We start from the raw sequence: 17,987 nt of genomic DNA, 5'->3' as shown, positions 1-17,987 counted from the left end.
CAGTCTAAAAGAGATGTTCGAAAGCAGCACTCTGTTAATGAGATTTAAAAAAATACCAGACTCCTTTAGAGCTATATTTCCGTATCTAATATGTTCCCTCTGTGATCTTCATTTACCTGTCTGTTTTCAAGGTTTCTCTTCATATCTCTTTGCATTTGCCTCTTTTTTTTTTTTTTTTTTTTTTTTTTTGCTCAGTGTTTGAACACATGCCTAAGGTGCAGTTGGTTCACAAAAGGAATGCAACATGAGCGAGACATATGGCCTGCCTCTGCACACTTGATGGAGTGCTAAGTATGCATTCAGCTCAGCCCTCATGTAGACGGCGTAGCCTGTACGTGTGCACCATTTCCAAGTTGCTTACGTGTGTTTTGAGTGCATTTTTCTTCATGATCCCCCCAAAAATTTGTTTCTGCAACGGTGCGATGGGTGCAAATGTAGTGCAGTGACTGCGTGCGAGCAAAGTGTGGGTGTGTGAGAGTGGCTGCATTCAGGGTCACACAGTCGATCTGCAGGCTGTCTGGGTGCAGCTCTGTTGCTGTGGTAATTGGGAATGATGGACAGCCAAAGCTTTGGGTGAAGCTGCACAGGGGCTGGCCCTGAATGACCAATGCATTGTAGCCTGTGTGTGTGTGTGTGTGTGTGTGTGTTGCTCCTAACTTTTACTGGGGCTGTAAGGGCAGGAGCAGTGGAAGAACATCAGAGAACACCTATCCACCAATAAAATCATATGCGTTATTCAGTGGGTGATCCCGTCATTCCTGCCAGTCGTCATCCTGCCACGCTTCTCAGCACTGACATGCAGATAAAGTTACAGTGAGGAAGAAAGGGACGCTGCCCCTATTGCCCGTACTCTTTATGAATGAAGGAGAGCTGTCATTGATTATTTACCTTTGTCTAGACTGGAGATGATTCTGTGCGGCAACCTGCTAGGAAGAACAGCGATTGCATAACGGCCAGAGTTTCTGTGTGCTTTGGTGGTGAACTGTGAAGGCGTGCGACTTGGAAAAACTCCCCTGAGATGCTGCATGCTTTTAGTTCCTCTTTTGCTCAGTCCACTGGAATAACAAGCTCTGGGCATCAGTCTGTGTGTGTGTGTGTTTCCTGATGACTGGATGTGTGTGTTGTATATTTGTTTATAAGTTTGCTTTAGGTACTTAAAGGAGGAGTAGCGAAATCCCTGTGTCACGTATAGTGCTGACATAGAAACAAAAAGACAAACAGGGCGAGCCCAAATCCTGTTGTTCTAAAGCGTAAGCGCTTCAGGAACTGCGGTTCAGTTGTTTTCTCAGCAGGACTTCGAATCCTGTCAGGTCTCACCTTGCCGTAGCCCAGCATGATTATCCGCACCAGCACCACATTGATTTTTGCTCCCAAAGAATCGTCATGGTAGATTTCGTTCACCTGGAGCCACAAAAAGCAAACACAAAAGGCAAAAGCTGTTAAATGAGATGCACGAGTAGATAAAACGTTGGGAAAGCGTTTTCTGTCCAGAAGTTGTGTAAGACTAACTGGATTCACACTGTTGTTTGGATGAAACTCAGATTGAGCTTTGCAGCGACACAATCCTCCGGCACGGGTAGGTATAAAAAACAAAAGATTAAAATGGAAAAGCGCTGCATGACCACTGTTAGGTATGCTGCGGGCCGACTTTTCTATCAATGGATTTGAGAGACCTTGTTAGAGTTTATGACATTAGGAACTCCTATTGATACAAAGACATTTTTAATATAATACTCTGACCTCTGACAGAAAACTGAAAATTGGTCATTAGTGGGTCTTTAAGCAGGGAAATGATGCATAACATCTGGTCAAAACAACAGAGAAATGGTTCACCAAACATAACAACAACCCTCATGACCTTCACCGAGACTGAAAAATCTGAAGCATAGAAACGTCAACAGCCTGGAGGAGAGTGGACCCCACAGGATCAGATGTTTCTAAGCTCAAAGTTAAGTGACACAACTGGGGTTTTATCTTAACACATTCACAAAAAACAAACAATAAAGGTGGTGAGTTTTGATCATTTGATGTGGTTTGCGTTTTAGGTGCCATTATATAACAACAGTTGTTTGGTTAAAAATACATTGTAACTTTTCTTTGTATTTTCATGAGAATCAACACACTTTAAGTCATATCTAAGCTCAGCTTCACATATGTAAATTAGTTTAACCAGACTGAAAACAAATATATTATGTCACTAACTTTTATGACTTTACGGCCGTCTAAATTACCTCTTAAATATCTTTATTTCTAAATATTGTCAATTTTACAACCTTTAGATTAATATGCTGCTATTACAATCAGGTGAAAAATAAGGATGTCTTTAATAACTATATATATAATAGTGGTCATTGAGCAATTGCCCCACATCTACAGAACGTGTCCAGGCTCTTCCAGATAAAGGTTCCCACATACGAGGGCGCATTTCACTCAATAGATCGCACGCAACATAATATGAAAATTAAACAATGTCATTATCTGGCGACCTGTCATGACTTTTGAGACATCTAATAGCTACCTTTCTTGCCGAGGAGTTGGCGACGGTGTTATGAAGTTTATAGTTTATAGTTGTGACATGAAAAATGGTCTCTTGTCTCCTGAAGGACAACTTGGATCGTCCAAAACAGCCTTTACAGAAGACGTTTATACAAAACTACTCAACTGGCCAAGAAGTTTAAAAATATATTTTTTAAAAAATAAGTCAGTTAGTGGCATATTTAAACCTTTTTTTTTTTTTTTTTTTTTTTTTTTTTTAAAGAACAGCCTTAAAGAAGGTGATAAATGCCCCCACTCCAAGAAATATATTATTTAGGACTAACAAATGTGGGAGAGAAGGGAGCAAGAAACAATTAGGAGATTGTAAGGGAATTTGGGCTCCCATGAGCAAAGATGAAGAGGACATGAAGAAGATGCAAAGGAAGGAAAGTGCCTAATGCAAGGAAACAAGGTAATGTGTAACAAGGGAGATGCAGAGAGCACTCTTCTGGCACACACACCCTGACACAGAGACACAAAGCCAAAGAGAGAGAGGGAAAATTGGCACTAAAGTCAAGGCCTGCTGTCCTCAGTGGCTGTGTTTGGTGCTTAATGAGGCAAAGGGATGTAAAAACAGACAGCCATAATGAGATGGCTGATGGACATGCTGCAGAGACACACACACACACAAACTCTGCCCACAGAGAGGTGCAGCGATGAGGAGAAAACACTGCAGAGACATGGAGCAAGAGACAGGTATGAGGGGAAGCTGTGGAATGCTTCGAACGCAGACCGAGAGGCAAAGGAACAGAGGAAAGAAGCTGAATGCAGTGGGGAAAACATGCAGAGAAGAGCTGGAAAAGGAATGAGTTCTTAGAAAGCAACTATATCCCGAAGTAGCAGAGAAACAATTACTGTTGAAAGAAGAGGATAAGGGGAAAAAAAAGCTAGATTTTCCTCCTTTTCATTTACAAAAGTAAACACCAAGCTCCAAACCTCCTACTGAGAATGACACAATAACGATAAAAGCTATTTGTTAACAACTAAGCACAAATAATTCACTTAATTATATCAGGATGTTTGAACAAGAAGACAAAATAACTGGACTGCAATAAAATAACTTATATTCTTGCAACTACAGCTACAACTCCTAAAAGTATATCTGAATCTATCACAACTTCTTTCACATGAAAATAGAAAAGTTATGGAACGATTCACTGTTTGAGGTACATGGAGCTTAAACTTTTTCTATCACCAGTTACTGCAGACAAAGTCCCAATTTGTGTATCCGTTTCCCAAGTTCTGCACTGGTAACAAGCTTCGACTTTTTGAGAATGATGCCACAACTACAACTTTGGGTAAGCAATCCCCTTGGAAAACGTCTCAAGAGATACGGTCGAAAACCTTCTCCAAATCCACGACACCCATTTGGGCCAGAAAAACAAACTTCCATCACTTCATTGGCAATTGGTTAATTTCAGAGTAAGGGTTTGGTCCACCGATCCTCCTAATCTCAAGCTTCAACAATCAGTTTGGAGCGTCCTGTCCTTATACGGTAAGCTTTCACCGGGAGTCTGACAATAGAAATTACTCAAAAACTGTAACACACTCTCGGGTTCCCTTACTTAAAAATTGGGACCACCAGCCTGGTTTGTCTCTCTACAGGTGTTGTTGTCTCAGTACTCCATCTAACACCAAAGAGGGATATCAACAACTTTCCAGCAATGTCTGCAACCTTAAGCATCTCTGAACAGATCTTGCCCACCCACTGGTCCTGCAGCCAGCACTCAAAGTTACTTTGCAGCTGTTTAAAGAATTAACTCTTCTGACTGCCTCAGATCTTTTCCATCTTCTGGGACTCCTGCTTCTCTGTTTTGGGTTGGCTGGAAATTCTTAGAAAAACACGAATGCTTAAAATACAGTTTTAGGAAGCGAGATTTTTTTTTGTGACACACCTGGGAATAGCAAGCAAAGAGACAGACAAAACAAGAAAACCCAATTTAAACACGACCTGAAATAGCGAGAAAAGCCAAACAGGATTCACATTCCCGTGTTCTGGTTGAAAGTTTGACACTTGATGCTTACTTAGGATTTTCTGCAGCATGGAGTCGGTGTAGCCAACCTGATTAAAAACGGCCGTGAGGGTATTTTTTTCTGGTTGTTATAATCTAATTCAACAAGGGCTTGACTCGTGTCCCCAGCTGAGAGACGCACTGTAATGAAAGTCCAAAATTTTTTATACATCATACAGCTTCAGAGTGGACCTTGCCTCTCACACAATGACTGCTGAGATGCTTTCCATCCTCCTCCCGAGTCAGTACAGGATAAAGTGGATATAGTGAAAGCTTGGAATGAATATTTTATCAAGTGTCTTGTTTGGGTTTATGTGAGGTTTTTATTCTGTGTTTTGATTGCCATGTGGAATGGAGCTCAGCAAGGGCAAGCGCTCTTAAGTGTGATCAGCAGCACAGTTAGCTCTCTGTAAAGCAGTGAAAACGGAATAATAGTTTGTTTGGGTCTTGTAAACAAGAAGCAGAGAACATTACATATGCTTTTACAGCTTTTACCCACTTTACTACTGCAGAAGCATTAGACCTGTTCCTCCTGAAGCGATTACAGTGGAGGGGGCCGTTATCATCACCATCATACGTTCTTTGTATGGACGCTCAGTATTTACTTACATTTCCTTAAGGAGTAAATAATATTTAGCATAATTTCACAATACACTTGAGATTTACTCCTGGAATGAAATGTCTCCCGCGAACACGTCTGCACGCATTGAACTTCTTATTTTGTGACGGCAAAACTGCAACTTTTAAGATGTTTTAATGAAATTTAATCTTTGCGCTGTGCAGAAGATTTGATTCATTCCTCATTTGTTTATTTTAAGATTTAAAAAAACACAGCTTTGCCTTTTAGCATTTACTTCAATTACAATACCGAACAAGTCGAACTCCTGACTTGTGAAGCACTTTGGCCAGATTCAGCTGTTTAAATCAAATTAAATCAAATTTGACTTGATTTGGCTAAAATTAGTCCAATCAATATTCATTCGGGTAATCTGAATGTCTTTCAATATTTTGACTGTTCTGCAGATTTGAAGTATTTTAAATGAACCAGAATTGTGTCTACACATATTAGACACCTTAGGAAAGAACCGATATTGCTACCTTTTCCTTCACTCGCATTTTGATCACTTGATTAAGGTACAAATGCAACACAGTTTAACAGACAGGTCATGCGGGTGTTTTGCTGTCTCTCTTTTTCTGAATAAGAAGGTTTTCTAACACAAATCACGTGGTCCTTCTTTCAGCTTCCATTTATCAAATTTCAGAGAAGACATTCATGGAAAAGAAACCCTGTCCTACATCTTTGCTTTCCCTTTTCTTAGTCTTTTGAATTCAGCATAGATGTGTTTTTCTGTAGCAAGCATTTTCACTGTGCCATAATGAATACTTATTTAATTATATTAATTAGGTATCCCATAATAGCTTCAAAATTAATTGATGGAGAATCTGCATGTCCGTGTTGTTCATGTTTTGTCAAATCTTGGTTTTTTGCTGCCAAGGTTTCATAACTTTTGTCTCACAACTTTGCCATCTTGGGAAGAAGTCGCTCGGCATCCGTTTGTATGTTGTGTTTGTTTGATAGAAGTGGACATCTGGGAGGGTCAGTCTGTGTTGTGCCTAATCCAGCCCGTTTCCTTGACAACTGCTAAGCCAGTTAGGGCCAGTTGACTTCCAGTTGACCAGGGTGGCATCGACTCAAGTCTAATGAGAAAGAAATTTCTACTTAAAAGCATTCTGAGCGCGGCGAAAGTACAACATCTTATTTACTCAACACGATTTTTTTTGTGTGAAAAGGAAGCATATATGTTCGGTACCGGAGCACAGGTGTAAATTAGAACACCTTCATCTAAAAATAAAAATATTAAAAAAAAACACAATGCTTGCTTATGTACTTGAATTTTATTTTATTTTATTTTATTTATTTTTTTGGATTTGAATTTTGTTACCACTTATGATGAACAGTTTGACAGATACAAATAGTTTCACTGTCACTTTTGGAAAAATATGTTCATTAACACAGTGCTTTAAAACTCGGTGTCACTGGTTTTTACTGTTGTCACTGAAGGTGCAAGACGCTTCATTTCGTCATTTTGGAAAATGTGTTAAAAAAAAATAAAATACTGTCAGCTGCTGATGAGGCAGGACGGAGCAATCAAGACAAAACCTGGCAAAAGAGTCACATAAACTAGATAAGCCTTGCCGTGACTTTTATATCTCTTCTAGTCAACACAACTGGGAATACTATGCTGAGCCCATGAACTTTGGTGGCTTTTAAACCAAGTATCTGTCACAAGCTAACGAGTCTATTCCTACCTGTAGTGCACTCGCTTTCCCACCTTCTCCCTTCATGTATTATTGTGTCTATTCACTGGCTGAAGAAGGTTTTGTAAAGGAAAAAAAAAAAGAAAGAATGATTTTGATGATCTCCTGCAACCTTTACAAAAATGATAATTACCACACACAACAGAGGCAGACAAAATGCAGATCAGTTTACTAATAGGGCTCATCAAAATTAAAAATGCACAGATAAACAAACCACCCTTTTCAGCAGCGACTATTAATATACTCGGAGCGAGTGATTAACGCATTGTGGCTCCCTTGTAAAGGTCTTACTAATGAGTGAGAGACAGGTAGACAGACAGATTACCCCAAGTTCTTTAGTTCATCGCTGTTTTCCTTAGTCCTGGAATATCAGAGCGCCACATAAACACACATCACATGAAACGTGGTTCCTACAGGACCCAGAGCAGTGACTCGCTTCCATTTTTGTTTTAAATAATGCACACTGTGCTAAATGCAGTGTTAATGTGAGAACATACCCCCCAGAAACAAGCCTGTGTGTAAGTGAACGTTCAAGAATAACTTTAGTTCAAATCAGATTTTATATTTATAATTAACAAAAAAAAACAAAAAAACATGATCTCAGGGTGATTTACAAGAAAAATCAAGTCAAATCTAAGTGGTGTGATCCATCGCATCAATGGATGCCATCATCTTGCTTAACATTTTTTATTAGCTTTCCAATTAGAAAACATTGATAACATTGATAAGATTCTGTGGCACAAGCATCAGAAAATACAGACACCATACATACTACCATGAGGCACTACTGCTATGAAATATATGTAATTGCTACGCTACCGTTGCAGCAACGACTCAATATTAGCTTTACTCAGTCTCATGTCAAGCAAGACAAATTCTTTGTTTACGCAGATGAATTTCAGAGATCTCAACAAAAAAGTAAAAACTTGCAGAGGCTCCAGTTGGGGACAGGATGGATACTTTCTCATTCATTCAACTAACTTCTACCTCTCAGGTTGAAGTGAAAACAAGATATAATTTTGTAAATAATTATATCTATGTTTTTTGTTTTTTTTTCGTTTTTAATTTTTTTATTTATTTTTTTTTTGCTGGACCTCTGAATTCAACACACTCTCAAATAACCTAGAAATAAAAGGAGTTTTCTTTGCTGGACTTTGCTGTTTTTGCCAACGACTTGGGGGATTACTGCCACGTTGTGGTAGCAGCAACACATTTCAAGAAACAGCAGGTAAAAACAAGATAGGGATTTAACAAAATACAGTCACTGCAAAGATTATTTAAATTTTCATTTGGTTGGAGAAATTGTCAGCCGATTAATACAGCAGGAAAAAAAAAAAGAGAAGAAGAAAACACATGGGAAATTAGTGGGAGCACAGAATACAAACAAAGACACATTTAGTCTACCATGCACATGCAAATAAACACACCCACACACAAACACACACACGCACACACACACACATACACACACACACACAGATTTTGACACTCCTGAACTTTGCAGACAGGACTCAATGGTTTTCTGTAGGCGTGCTTTGATGTCCTGCAGACAGCAGTAATGTCAATTATTTTCTGCACCTCAACCGACACAAACACAAACAGATGATCCACCTTGGCCCTCGGCTCTCTGCAGAGTTCATTTAACACACAGGTGGAAATACGAAGGCGAAAGAAGCAGAGCTGGAAAATTATCGCATTACGAAAACGTGAAGAAGACGAAAAGGGTGAAAATAACTTCAAAATAATTTGAAGGCCTTTCCAACAGATTCTATTATAACAGTTACCTCATGAAAATTTTGCCTAGGTTAGGTTAATTTTTCATGTTCTATGCTGTATAAATAATCTTCTTCTGCTACCATTTTTACTGTGCAGACCTATTATTTTCTAGGTATTGACCATTACTAATAATGAGAAAAACTGGCAAATGTCAGTAAGAATATAAATGATTTTGTGCAAATCCTTGTGAAATGATTCTATGCAACTAAAATTGGCCAAATGTAAACTTTAACATGTTGGAAACTCAAAAATGTTAACCACATACCCAAAACAAAATGACCATCTCATGCACAGATTTAGCTAATTTTGTCAGGAATATTTTTTAAGCCTTTTTTCACGACTATGCTCTTTTATACATTTTGCCATTTAATGTAAATACATTAGATGTATTTGCTTCAAAAGTAAAAGAATAAAATTACCCATTGCTCTGTTGTGTTTGTGGGACTTTGTTTCACTTTCACAATAGCTTGTCATTTTCCAAAATGTTCTTTTCATCAAAAGTATTTTCTTTTAAACCTTTCCTACCTCTTGCATTATATTTCTAAAGTTTTTTTTTTCACGCTGATACAGATTTGTTGCCATAAAACTACCCAAGCAGTGCTGCTGACAGCCGGGGAGAGTGAGAGAAAGACAGAGAGAGGGAGAGAGTCAGACATCGCACACCCATCCTGAAGTGAGCAAAGCAAACTTTCAAGAAGAAAGTCGCCCAGATGCCACGCGTGGGAGGAAACCCTTATTTATTTATTTCTGTTTATCTGGCTGTCAGTAATTTATTCCAAACGCGCTGTTTAAAATACTCCTTCCTCCCCCCCTTCCTTCCCCTCCATCTCTTCCCCGCAGATTAAAGTGGGGCTGCGACAGGGCTGCGTATTCCCTTCGCCTATATTGTCTAACAAATATCTAAAAAGGGGAGGTAGGGAGCAACGGCAGCTCTTGTTCTTTTCCAAGCGCTGAACTGAGACAAAGAGGTGTGGTAGGATTTGCAGCTCTGCGCCTGCACCTGCTTAACAGTCGGAGGCTGGTTCCTGGCGCAGTGGGGTCGCAGTACAAGCAAAAGCAAACAGCGGCACTCGCACAAACACACACACAAACGGATGCATGGAAACACCACTCTCACCACAGGTTTAATTTGCAAAGATTAAAGTGTGGAGTGTGGAGTGTGACACTCGAGCTCACACACACACACACACACGCATACACACACACTTGTGACAACACCTGGGAGCGTGAGTGCTAAGTGTTGTTGTGGCCCGGAGCAGACTACCTGCTGTTTCTGCATCTTTCTCTCTCTCTCTCTCTCTCTCTCTCTCTCTCTCTCTTTCTCTCACACACACACACACACACAAAGAATGATGATATGACACAAATCCTGATGAAAAGATATGTGGAAGCCCCTTTAGCACAGACAGAGCACCTTGCAGACACACACAGTTATACACAGATGAAATCTCATCATATTCAGACAGAGAAGAAAGGATTACCTGTGGCTGATTGCAAGTAATCCTTTCACATGTAGGAGGGGAATTGAATCCCCATTCATTGTGTGTGTGTGTGTGTGTGTGTGTGTGTGTGTGTGTGTGTGTGTGTGTGTGTGTGTGTGTGTGTAGGTCCGTGTGTGTGCGTCTGTCTACGTTTCTTTGACCTCTCTGTGACTTTCTTTTCAACTCAAATGGAAGAATATTTTAATTTAATTCAATCTAAAGCAGGCGAACAGGTGTGGGTTTCAGAAAGTCTGGGAACCTCCGTGTGATCCAACTAAAACCCAGAGACACGGACACTTACGATGTTCATGAGCGTGAGCAGGTACTTTTGCACATGCTCCTTCCCGTGAAACTGGACCACGGAGTCGTCGACGCCCAGCAGCACCTCGATGTTGTAGGCCCTGTCCAGACTCTGCCGGCGCACCCGGGAGGCCCGTGTGTTGTTGATGCTCTGCTGCACGCCACGGTACAGAGACTCCAGGTCCATGAGGCCGCCCAGGTCTGCACCTAATGACACGGAGCACATAAAATCACACCTTTTTATTTAATGTACTTCTACTAAATCTGTCTGTCCACACATACGAATGCATTTTAAATAAAATTCCGGGTTTCTCAGCAGGACGGAAACACAAGGCCGAATATCCGGAGAAACGGTTCACTTGGCTCAAAATCCGACTTATTTCGTGTCCGTCTCAGCTGCTAGATGTACGTCTTTCAGAAAGCACGTCGAGTACACCGAGAGAAGAATGTGTAAAACAAACAAGCATAAAATCACGTGGCAAATTTCAACACAATATATTCTTGTTGAGTAAGCACGTTCCCACTTTGAGCAAATCAAAAATGTCCTGCGTGTTTACCCGAGTGTACATTTTGAAGTACTTGACACAAACCATCTTAGAGGAAAACACCCAAACTCTGAAAGCGTCTACGCTTGCAACAAAAGACAAAAGCTGACCTTGTTTTAACGCCTGACCTAAATAACACTGATAATAATAATAATAAACATGCTTTATCTCTAAGCGTGTTACTGTGTAACAATCGTACTCTCTGTGCAGTCTTCAGTTGTTTTGAACACTTTTGCATCTTGTGTGTTCAAACCGGGATACATATGCGATGTCTGTGTCTGTCTCCCGTTTTGCTCTCCAAGACACCAGTTGACGGAATCGAGCATGTGTGTCCTTTGTAACCATTGGTAACGGTGTGGCTATCCTTCACAGATCCTCTCCTAATCAACCAAATATTTCTACTCCCATCTGAATAAAAGGAACAGATGGTGCTTGCTAAACACATGGATTAAGACAGCTCCTTCACACAGGGGCTGCCCACTCTGCTCTTTCCTTGGCTTACTAAAAACATGAGAAATGCTAATTGCACAGGAAACTCACTCTGAGGTTACATTTACTCGTCTTCTTACAGGTAGAGTACATTAGAAAAGTATTTATGTTCCTTGCAATTTTGCATGTTTAGATAAACTTCATTGCATTTCTTTTTTTTTTTTTTTTGGTATTTATGTAATAGACAAACATTTGCATAGTTGTGAAGTGGATGGACGATTTTCAAAATCAAAATCTTTAAAAGTATGGTGTGTATTTATTTTGATCCCATTTTACTTTATTACCTGAAAAGAAAAAGTGCAATGAGTTGTGTTTTGTCACCTGTGTGCATTTGGACTTCAGTAGTTAAAATGATGAAGTTAAAAGCCTTTTAAAGAGAGCTTGAATTAAAAATAGCAGTCAAGAGATTAGAACTGTGGAGGAGTAGCAGAGATTTACAGCTTAGGTGGAACAATCTGCAGACAGAACGACTGTTTGGTCATTTTGGAAGAATGGCAGGAAGGAAGGATCCTTGGTGGCAGATTGTTGTTTTCTGTTTACCATAACAGATGCATGACACACAGCAAGACAGCGTTGGGTTATACAAAACCAAAACTGAACATTCTGGAAAATTAGCAAGACGGGTATTGATAAATACATGAAGCTCCGTAAATAAAATCTACAATCTTGATGTGCAAAATCTAACAGACGTTTTTACTGCAATTGCACTTAGAGTTTTGATCAAGTATTAAACAAATATGCATGACACAATTTTCAGACTTTTATTTCAAAAGATGTAAACAAATACGCATCCTTTCCGTTTGCTTTGCAACTATTAACTACTTATGTTGTGTAAGAAATTAAAGCTAGTGTGTTGCAGAGTAAAATACAGTTGAAACTCCAGTTTAATCCTGTCAAGTCAGACAAAAAGCTGATGCCAGTAAAGAATATAAAGCGTCTTGCCTCCTGAGCCAAGGTCATAGTTCCTTTACCTGCTACTCCTGTGCTCATGCAAAGGCCATGGGCGGCCGATTCATGCAGTACAGGTGGATTTAATAAAGCGCCGTCATTGTTGACTTCAAGGCTTCAAGGCAGCTCAAAGAGATGCTGTGTGGGTGTGTTAGCAGGTGTGGGTGTGTGAGCACTCTGTGAACAAACATTTCCGATTGGGCTATAAATCACTGTTGCAGCCCGAGCTGTAATTTAGCTGAAGCTGGGCAGCAGGACCGACTGACCGCGGAGCTTTATTTGGAGGGGGCGAGGGGTTCAAAGTGCAACATTACGGGACCGGCGGAGCTCCGACACCTTGAGTTGAAGTCAGCGTCAAATGGAGCAAAAAAAAAAGAGAGAGAGACTCAAGAGAAAGACGGGTGGGAAAGGAGGGGGAGAGGAAGAGAGAGATCCGCCACCTTGTCTCCCAATCAGCAAGGGGCATCCTGCTTTCCCACTCCCTCTTATGCAACGTTTCCAAGACAACGGGCTCATGGGTAAAACAACAAACACGTGGTTAACGTTGGCTCCTGAGTCGCGAGCAGAATTAATTTGAAAGTCTGACTATTATCCCATATCTGCCCACATTCCAGCGAGTGAAAAACACACCAGCACAGAAGCAGAAAAATAGGAGGTGGGGGCAAAGAGAAACAATAATACACAGACACTGAATGCTGCTTCTGCTTGTTAGCGCAGAAATCGGCATCTAAGGTGGGTTTACAGCACAACAACTTGGCTTTTTCCTAGTTATAGCCGCCTTTAAGGAGCCTGATGTCATAACCACCATATTTGCTTCAGGAAACAGGCTGAGATATTTTTACCTCTTACTTATGTAATGCTAAAGGGGCAACAAAATAAAATAGTTCTGTCTTTTAACTTCTTAACTTAGCACATCGAAAACAAATCAGACCATGTAACGCTGCATAGCATGAGGCCAAAAGTGATTAGAATCGGAAGCTCGCTTACGCTAACGCAGCAATCGGCTAACGTGTTCAGCCATCAAATATCCCCATTTCATTGCTCCTATGTCCTTGCCCAGACTTGCAAAAGCACTATTTTCTATTACTTCAGCTGTTTTACAGCAAGAACTTCAGCAGGAAAAAAAAAAAAAAAATCATGGAGCAATAAGGCACAAGAGAGATTGAGGGAGGTGAGAAGCAGCGTCGAGGGGTTTGATGGATGAGAGATGGAGATGAGAGAAGAGCAGAAGGACCTTGGCTCTTGTGAGTTTCCAGTCAGGCTTTCCGTCTTCATCCGAGTCTCATGTGGTGACTGGAAGGGGGGAGCAAAGCTGTGCTGCTTTGTTTCTTATTGCAACGACTCACATCAGCCTCGTATCACTGACAGAATCCAGATACGATTCCTTGCAAAAGTGTTTGGAGACACATTTTATCAGATTACAAAAAAAAAAAAAAAAAGCCTCAGTGTATTTAATTAGGGGTTTTATGTGAGATTTCCATACAAAGAACACCATGATTGAGATGTGAAAGGAAAAGAATACATGCGTTTATATTTTTCTTACAAACAAGAATCTGAAAAGTGTGGCATGCATTACTTGGGGCATGCATCAACCAGCTTTGCAACAGAGGGGCTGACTTTTTTTTTTTTTCTTTACACTCTCTTTTTATCAAACCTCAAGTTCAGTAAGGTTAGAGGAAAGCAATTTGAAAAATCAATTTATGAGGCAGATTCTTCGAAGTGGACTTTGAATGAACCATTTATGTATTTAATCTTAACTACCATATGGAGATTTGTATGTATGGGTTGATTTTTTTCGCTGAAAAGTGAACATCTGCCTGAGTGTTTGGTGTTCCTGTAAAGCACTAGCTTGAGTTTAGTCTCATCTATTTTCCCCATCGGCTCCAACCACCTTGCTGCATCTCTAGTCACCTTCCTCATTGTCTTTGGCAAGGTTCCCTGTCTCTGCTGAAACAAAACAGGCCCACAGTGTGATGGTGCCTCCATCATTTCATATTACGGGCCTCTTTGGCTTCTTCTTTGATTACAGTTCTCCTGGCTAAACCTGCCAGCTTAGGTGGGTGTGCCATATTGTTTCTAGTTTCACATGTTGAATGAAGCTTTTCATATCATTTTACAATGTCTTTTTTATTTTTTTAAAGCTCTCCACAACTGGGCGGCTGAGTTGTGTGGCAGACACCCCTCGTGTTGAGGTTACAGATCGTTTAAGGCGTGGCTTTACCTTGTATCTTTGCCTTTATCCTGTCAAACTACTAATACAAAAGGACATCAGTGTGCCTTCATTCTTGGTGCAAATCTATGAGACTTTTAAAGAAAAGCTGGATTTGTGCTGTGATTAAACTAGCCACAGATGGTCTTTCCTTATCAGGTGGCTTCTGCATGCACAATAGTTGCACTGATTTAGAAGAATTAAAGTAAACAGGACTGAAGATTATGTTTGGAACAGGACAAAATGCAAAAAAAAAAAAAAAAGTTCAGAGTTAAGGATACTTCTGCAAAGCACTGTCATTAACTGAGGGTAAAAAATTAAAAAAAAAGCCAACATTACGTGGGACTTTTAGCCTAAAACCTTTTGTCCATCATACAAAAACCCTCATTTCCTTTTCTCAAGAGCAGCGTTTATTTCCATTTGTTGCTTTGAAACGGTTCTCGTCTTTAACCCCCCCTGACCATCTCACACACACTCTCACCTTACATGTAACCCTTCTCACACGCACTGCTCCTGCTTGTGTTTTTTATTCAGGTGGGGTATGGAGTGTGGCCTTATTAGGAGACAAAGGTTCTTTGTCTTTTCAACCTTTGCAAAATGTCAAGAATGTCTGGTTGCCTGCTGAATACTACGCTGGAAGAGAGGGTTGTTTGACAGAGAAACAACAGCATAACAGGAGACGGAGAACGGCAATAATAATTTGGGTCAAGCAACACTTTACTCCTGAGCAGCGACCTTTGGTAAGATGGTGTGGACATCACTACGATTTGAATGCAAGATGACTGCCTCTGACTCCCGATGGTCATGGATCTATTCGGTATTTTCAACACAAAGCCTTTTGAGTACAGTGACATGGCAGGATTGTCGCCCTGAAATCCTAATTCTAAAAAAAAAGAAAAGAAACGAAGGAGATGAGATTTATACAACATGTAAACTCTTACATTTAAGGGTTTTGTGCAACCTAAGATAATATAAAGAAAACACCACAGAAGTGTGACTTGAGAATGATTCAGCAATGAGGTAATGTTACGAACTTTTCTAAACTAAGGTTAAGGAACAAATTTAAACTAGCGATGCGCTGATGGGGGAACTATGGACAAATTGCTACAGAAGATTGGAAGTAAGAGATTGAGAAGAACGGCGTGGGGGTTGAAGAAGCGAATACATCTCTTATTTTGATTGCTCTTTATTTTTATTTTTAAATCTTGTGTTGTACCCATGTTATATACTTAGCTAAATTAAATGTATTACTTTTATTATTATTACTATATGTCCAGCATAATGACTTTCGACTTCATCTTTCCTTCATGCCCACTTCGCTCTTCCACACCCTCCATTTAAAGAAGGTGTTCTGCACCAATTTTGCTCCTGCATCAAAGGAACCATCAACTGACTGCATGCAACACGGCCACTTACTTTGGCACATAATTTCTTTTTTGCTCACTGACTTAATGCTCCTTATTTTTAATCTTTATTGATCAGTTTCTACCAAGTGGTCTAACTCGAGGTGTGCATGAACCCAAAACCACGAGATGTTCTCTAATATAGAAAAGCCAGTCATCAAGCTATTTTTTTGAATTTTTTAAAATGTAGTCAGTATTTTCTCCGAATTGCAAAACACTCCATTCACAGATTCTTCCCGTGTCACCAGTGACAGGCTAATGGAGACATGTGATGTATTTCAAGATGCAAAGTGTTTCAGAAGCTGTTCACCAATGAAACCTTCAGCGATATGCACTTCACATGAAGTTCTTTGTAAGCTTTCCACATTATCTCATTCGCAGTGTTGACTCTCGAAGGACCTTAAAGCAAAACGGCCGAGAAGAAAAGATTGTATAGACGTGAATGAGCGGGGGTTCAATCTGCTCCAGATTAAGGATTTAAATGAAATTCTATTATTTATTGAGCATGAAGAAATACAGCAGAAAAGCTCAAATGTAAGGTCACTTTGGTGTAATCGTCAAACCTGTTTAGCTCATTCTACCAGTCAACCACTTCACATCCTGAAACTGAAACAGACTTGTGTGACTTTAACACACAGTTTCCCAGTAGAGACCTATTAAAATTATTTTGTGTGTGTGTGTATATATATATATATATATATATATTTTTTTTTTTTTTTTAATTGTACTGCTTTGTTATAGGAGTGGAGGAGACTTTGAGCTCATTACTCACTGCCTGAGCTCAAGGCTGTATTTTAGGTGAAGACGCACACACTTGCACACACCTTTTGGTCACATACCAGGACATTTTGTCTCCTCAGTGACAGCTTTATGGGTTGTCAAGGTGATAAGAAGCTTGGGCGATGGATTGTTAATGCTGCGGCTGCTGCATTTGGGCTGGTAGCAACATGCCACGCTGTCCAAAACAATGTCTCCATAATGAACGCTCATTATTTCTCAGCTACCAGGAGACAGGCTCTAAATGCTCCAGCCTGTGGTTCACTTTCTGACTGTAGATCACATTGAACCAGAGCCACTTATAATCACATGGTTGTTAATTATTTAGGATTGCTATTAAAAAATTTCTATATTTAAAAAAATAATAATACAATCCCAGCTGCATCTATTCACACCCTGGTGAGGATGTGTAAAAGCTTTAATGGATTCCTTTTGTGCTTTAATTTAGGCGAGGATTGAAACATTTTGCAATAAAATGCGTCCTTTAAAGTTAAGTACATTTAAAGAGAGGATATTAAATAGTGGCACAATTAGTAGTACACCTAACACTGACTTTGTTTCTCCTTGGTGTAAACAAGATCTGCGCAAAGAGGGTAATTTCTTTCAGCCACTAGGTGGGATGATGATCTATTCCCTCCTTAGCATGCCTGATGTTCCTGTTTAAGGTACATTTTTAAGCAATTACATTTTAAAAAATATTTTTGGTGGACAAGTAAAGACAGGGACTTCTCAATCCTAATGGCCATTAAAAAAAATCAGTTGTATTTCTGCACTACAAGCACTTTAACAACGAATCACAAAGCCGCTGTCCCCAAAGCTGAAAAACAAAGTATGGTGTGATCATCAGGTGCTGCTCGTTTTTCCATCTCGGACCACTGCAGGTTTGGTTGTTTCCTACCAGAGGTTTCCGGGTATAAACTGAGCTGTTTGCCTCAGGAGGTTTCATTCTGACTGCAACGATTCGCTTCTGCCAGGAGGATGTTTTGTACCCATTTTGACAGCCAATAATTTAAAGTAATTTTCTAATATTTATCAGCGGGAAGTCCCTTGGAGGTGATCAGGAGGTAAAACCTGTCATATTTCATAAGGCTGTTCACTTGTCTGCACTTTATTCAGAAAATAAAGCCTCTGGTGTTTCTTTTCAACAATACACACACCCATCTCTTCTTCTGACTGCTCAAATCCTAAATATT

At 40.0% G+C, this 17,987-nt stretch overlaps 1 protein-coding gene across 2 annotated transcripts in view; it reads right to left on the bottom strand.

The window, feature by feature from the left end:
• LOC106920872 (A disintegrin and metalloproteinase with thrombospondin motifs 2-like) overlaps positions 1-17,987 on the bottom strand; it is a 124,352-nt gene that overhangs the window by 23,394 nt on the left and 82,971 nt on the right. For both annotated transcript variants that reach the window (XM_014992168.2, XM_088009637.1), the window contains exons 4-5: positions 10,425-10,630; positions 1,318-1,401 (exon numbers count right to left, since the gene is read on the bottom strand). In XM_014992168.2, the coding sequence (XP_014847654.2) occupies positions 1,318-1,401; positions 10,425-10,630 (290 nt within the window). The remainder of the gene's footprint in view (positions 1-1,317; positions 1,402-10,424; positions 10,631-17,987) is intronic.

Source organism: Poecilia mexicana, unplaced genomic scaffold (genome assembly GCF_051168715.1).
Source record: "Poecilia mexicana isolate PSO_F unplaced genomic scaffold, ASM5116871v1 scaffold_10, whole genome shotgun sequence".
Lineage (NCBI taxonomy): Eukaryota > Metazoa > Chordata > Actinopteri > Cyprinodontiformes > Poeciliidae > Poecilia > Poecilia mexicana.
Note: the sequence above shows the minus strand (reverse complement) of the source record. Positions and strands in the feature narration are given on the sequence as shown.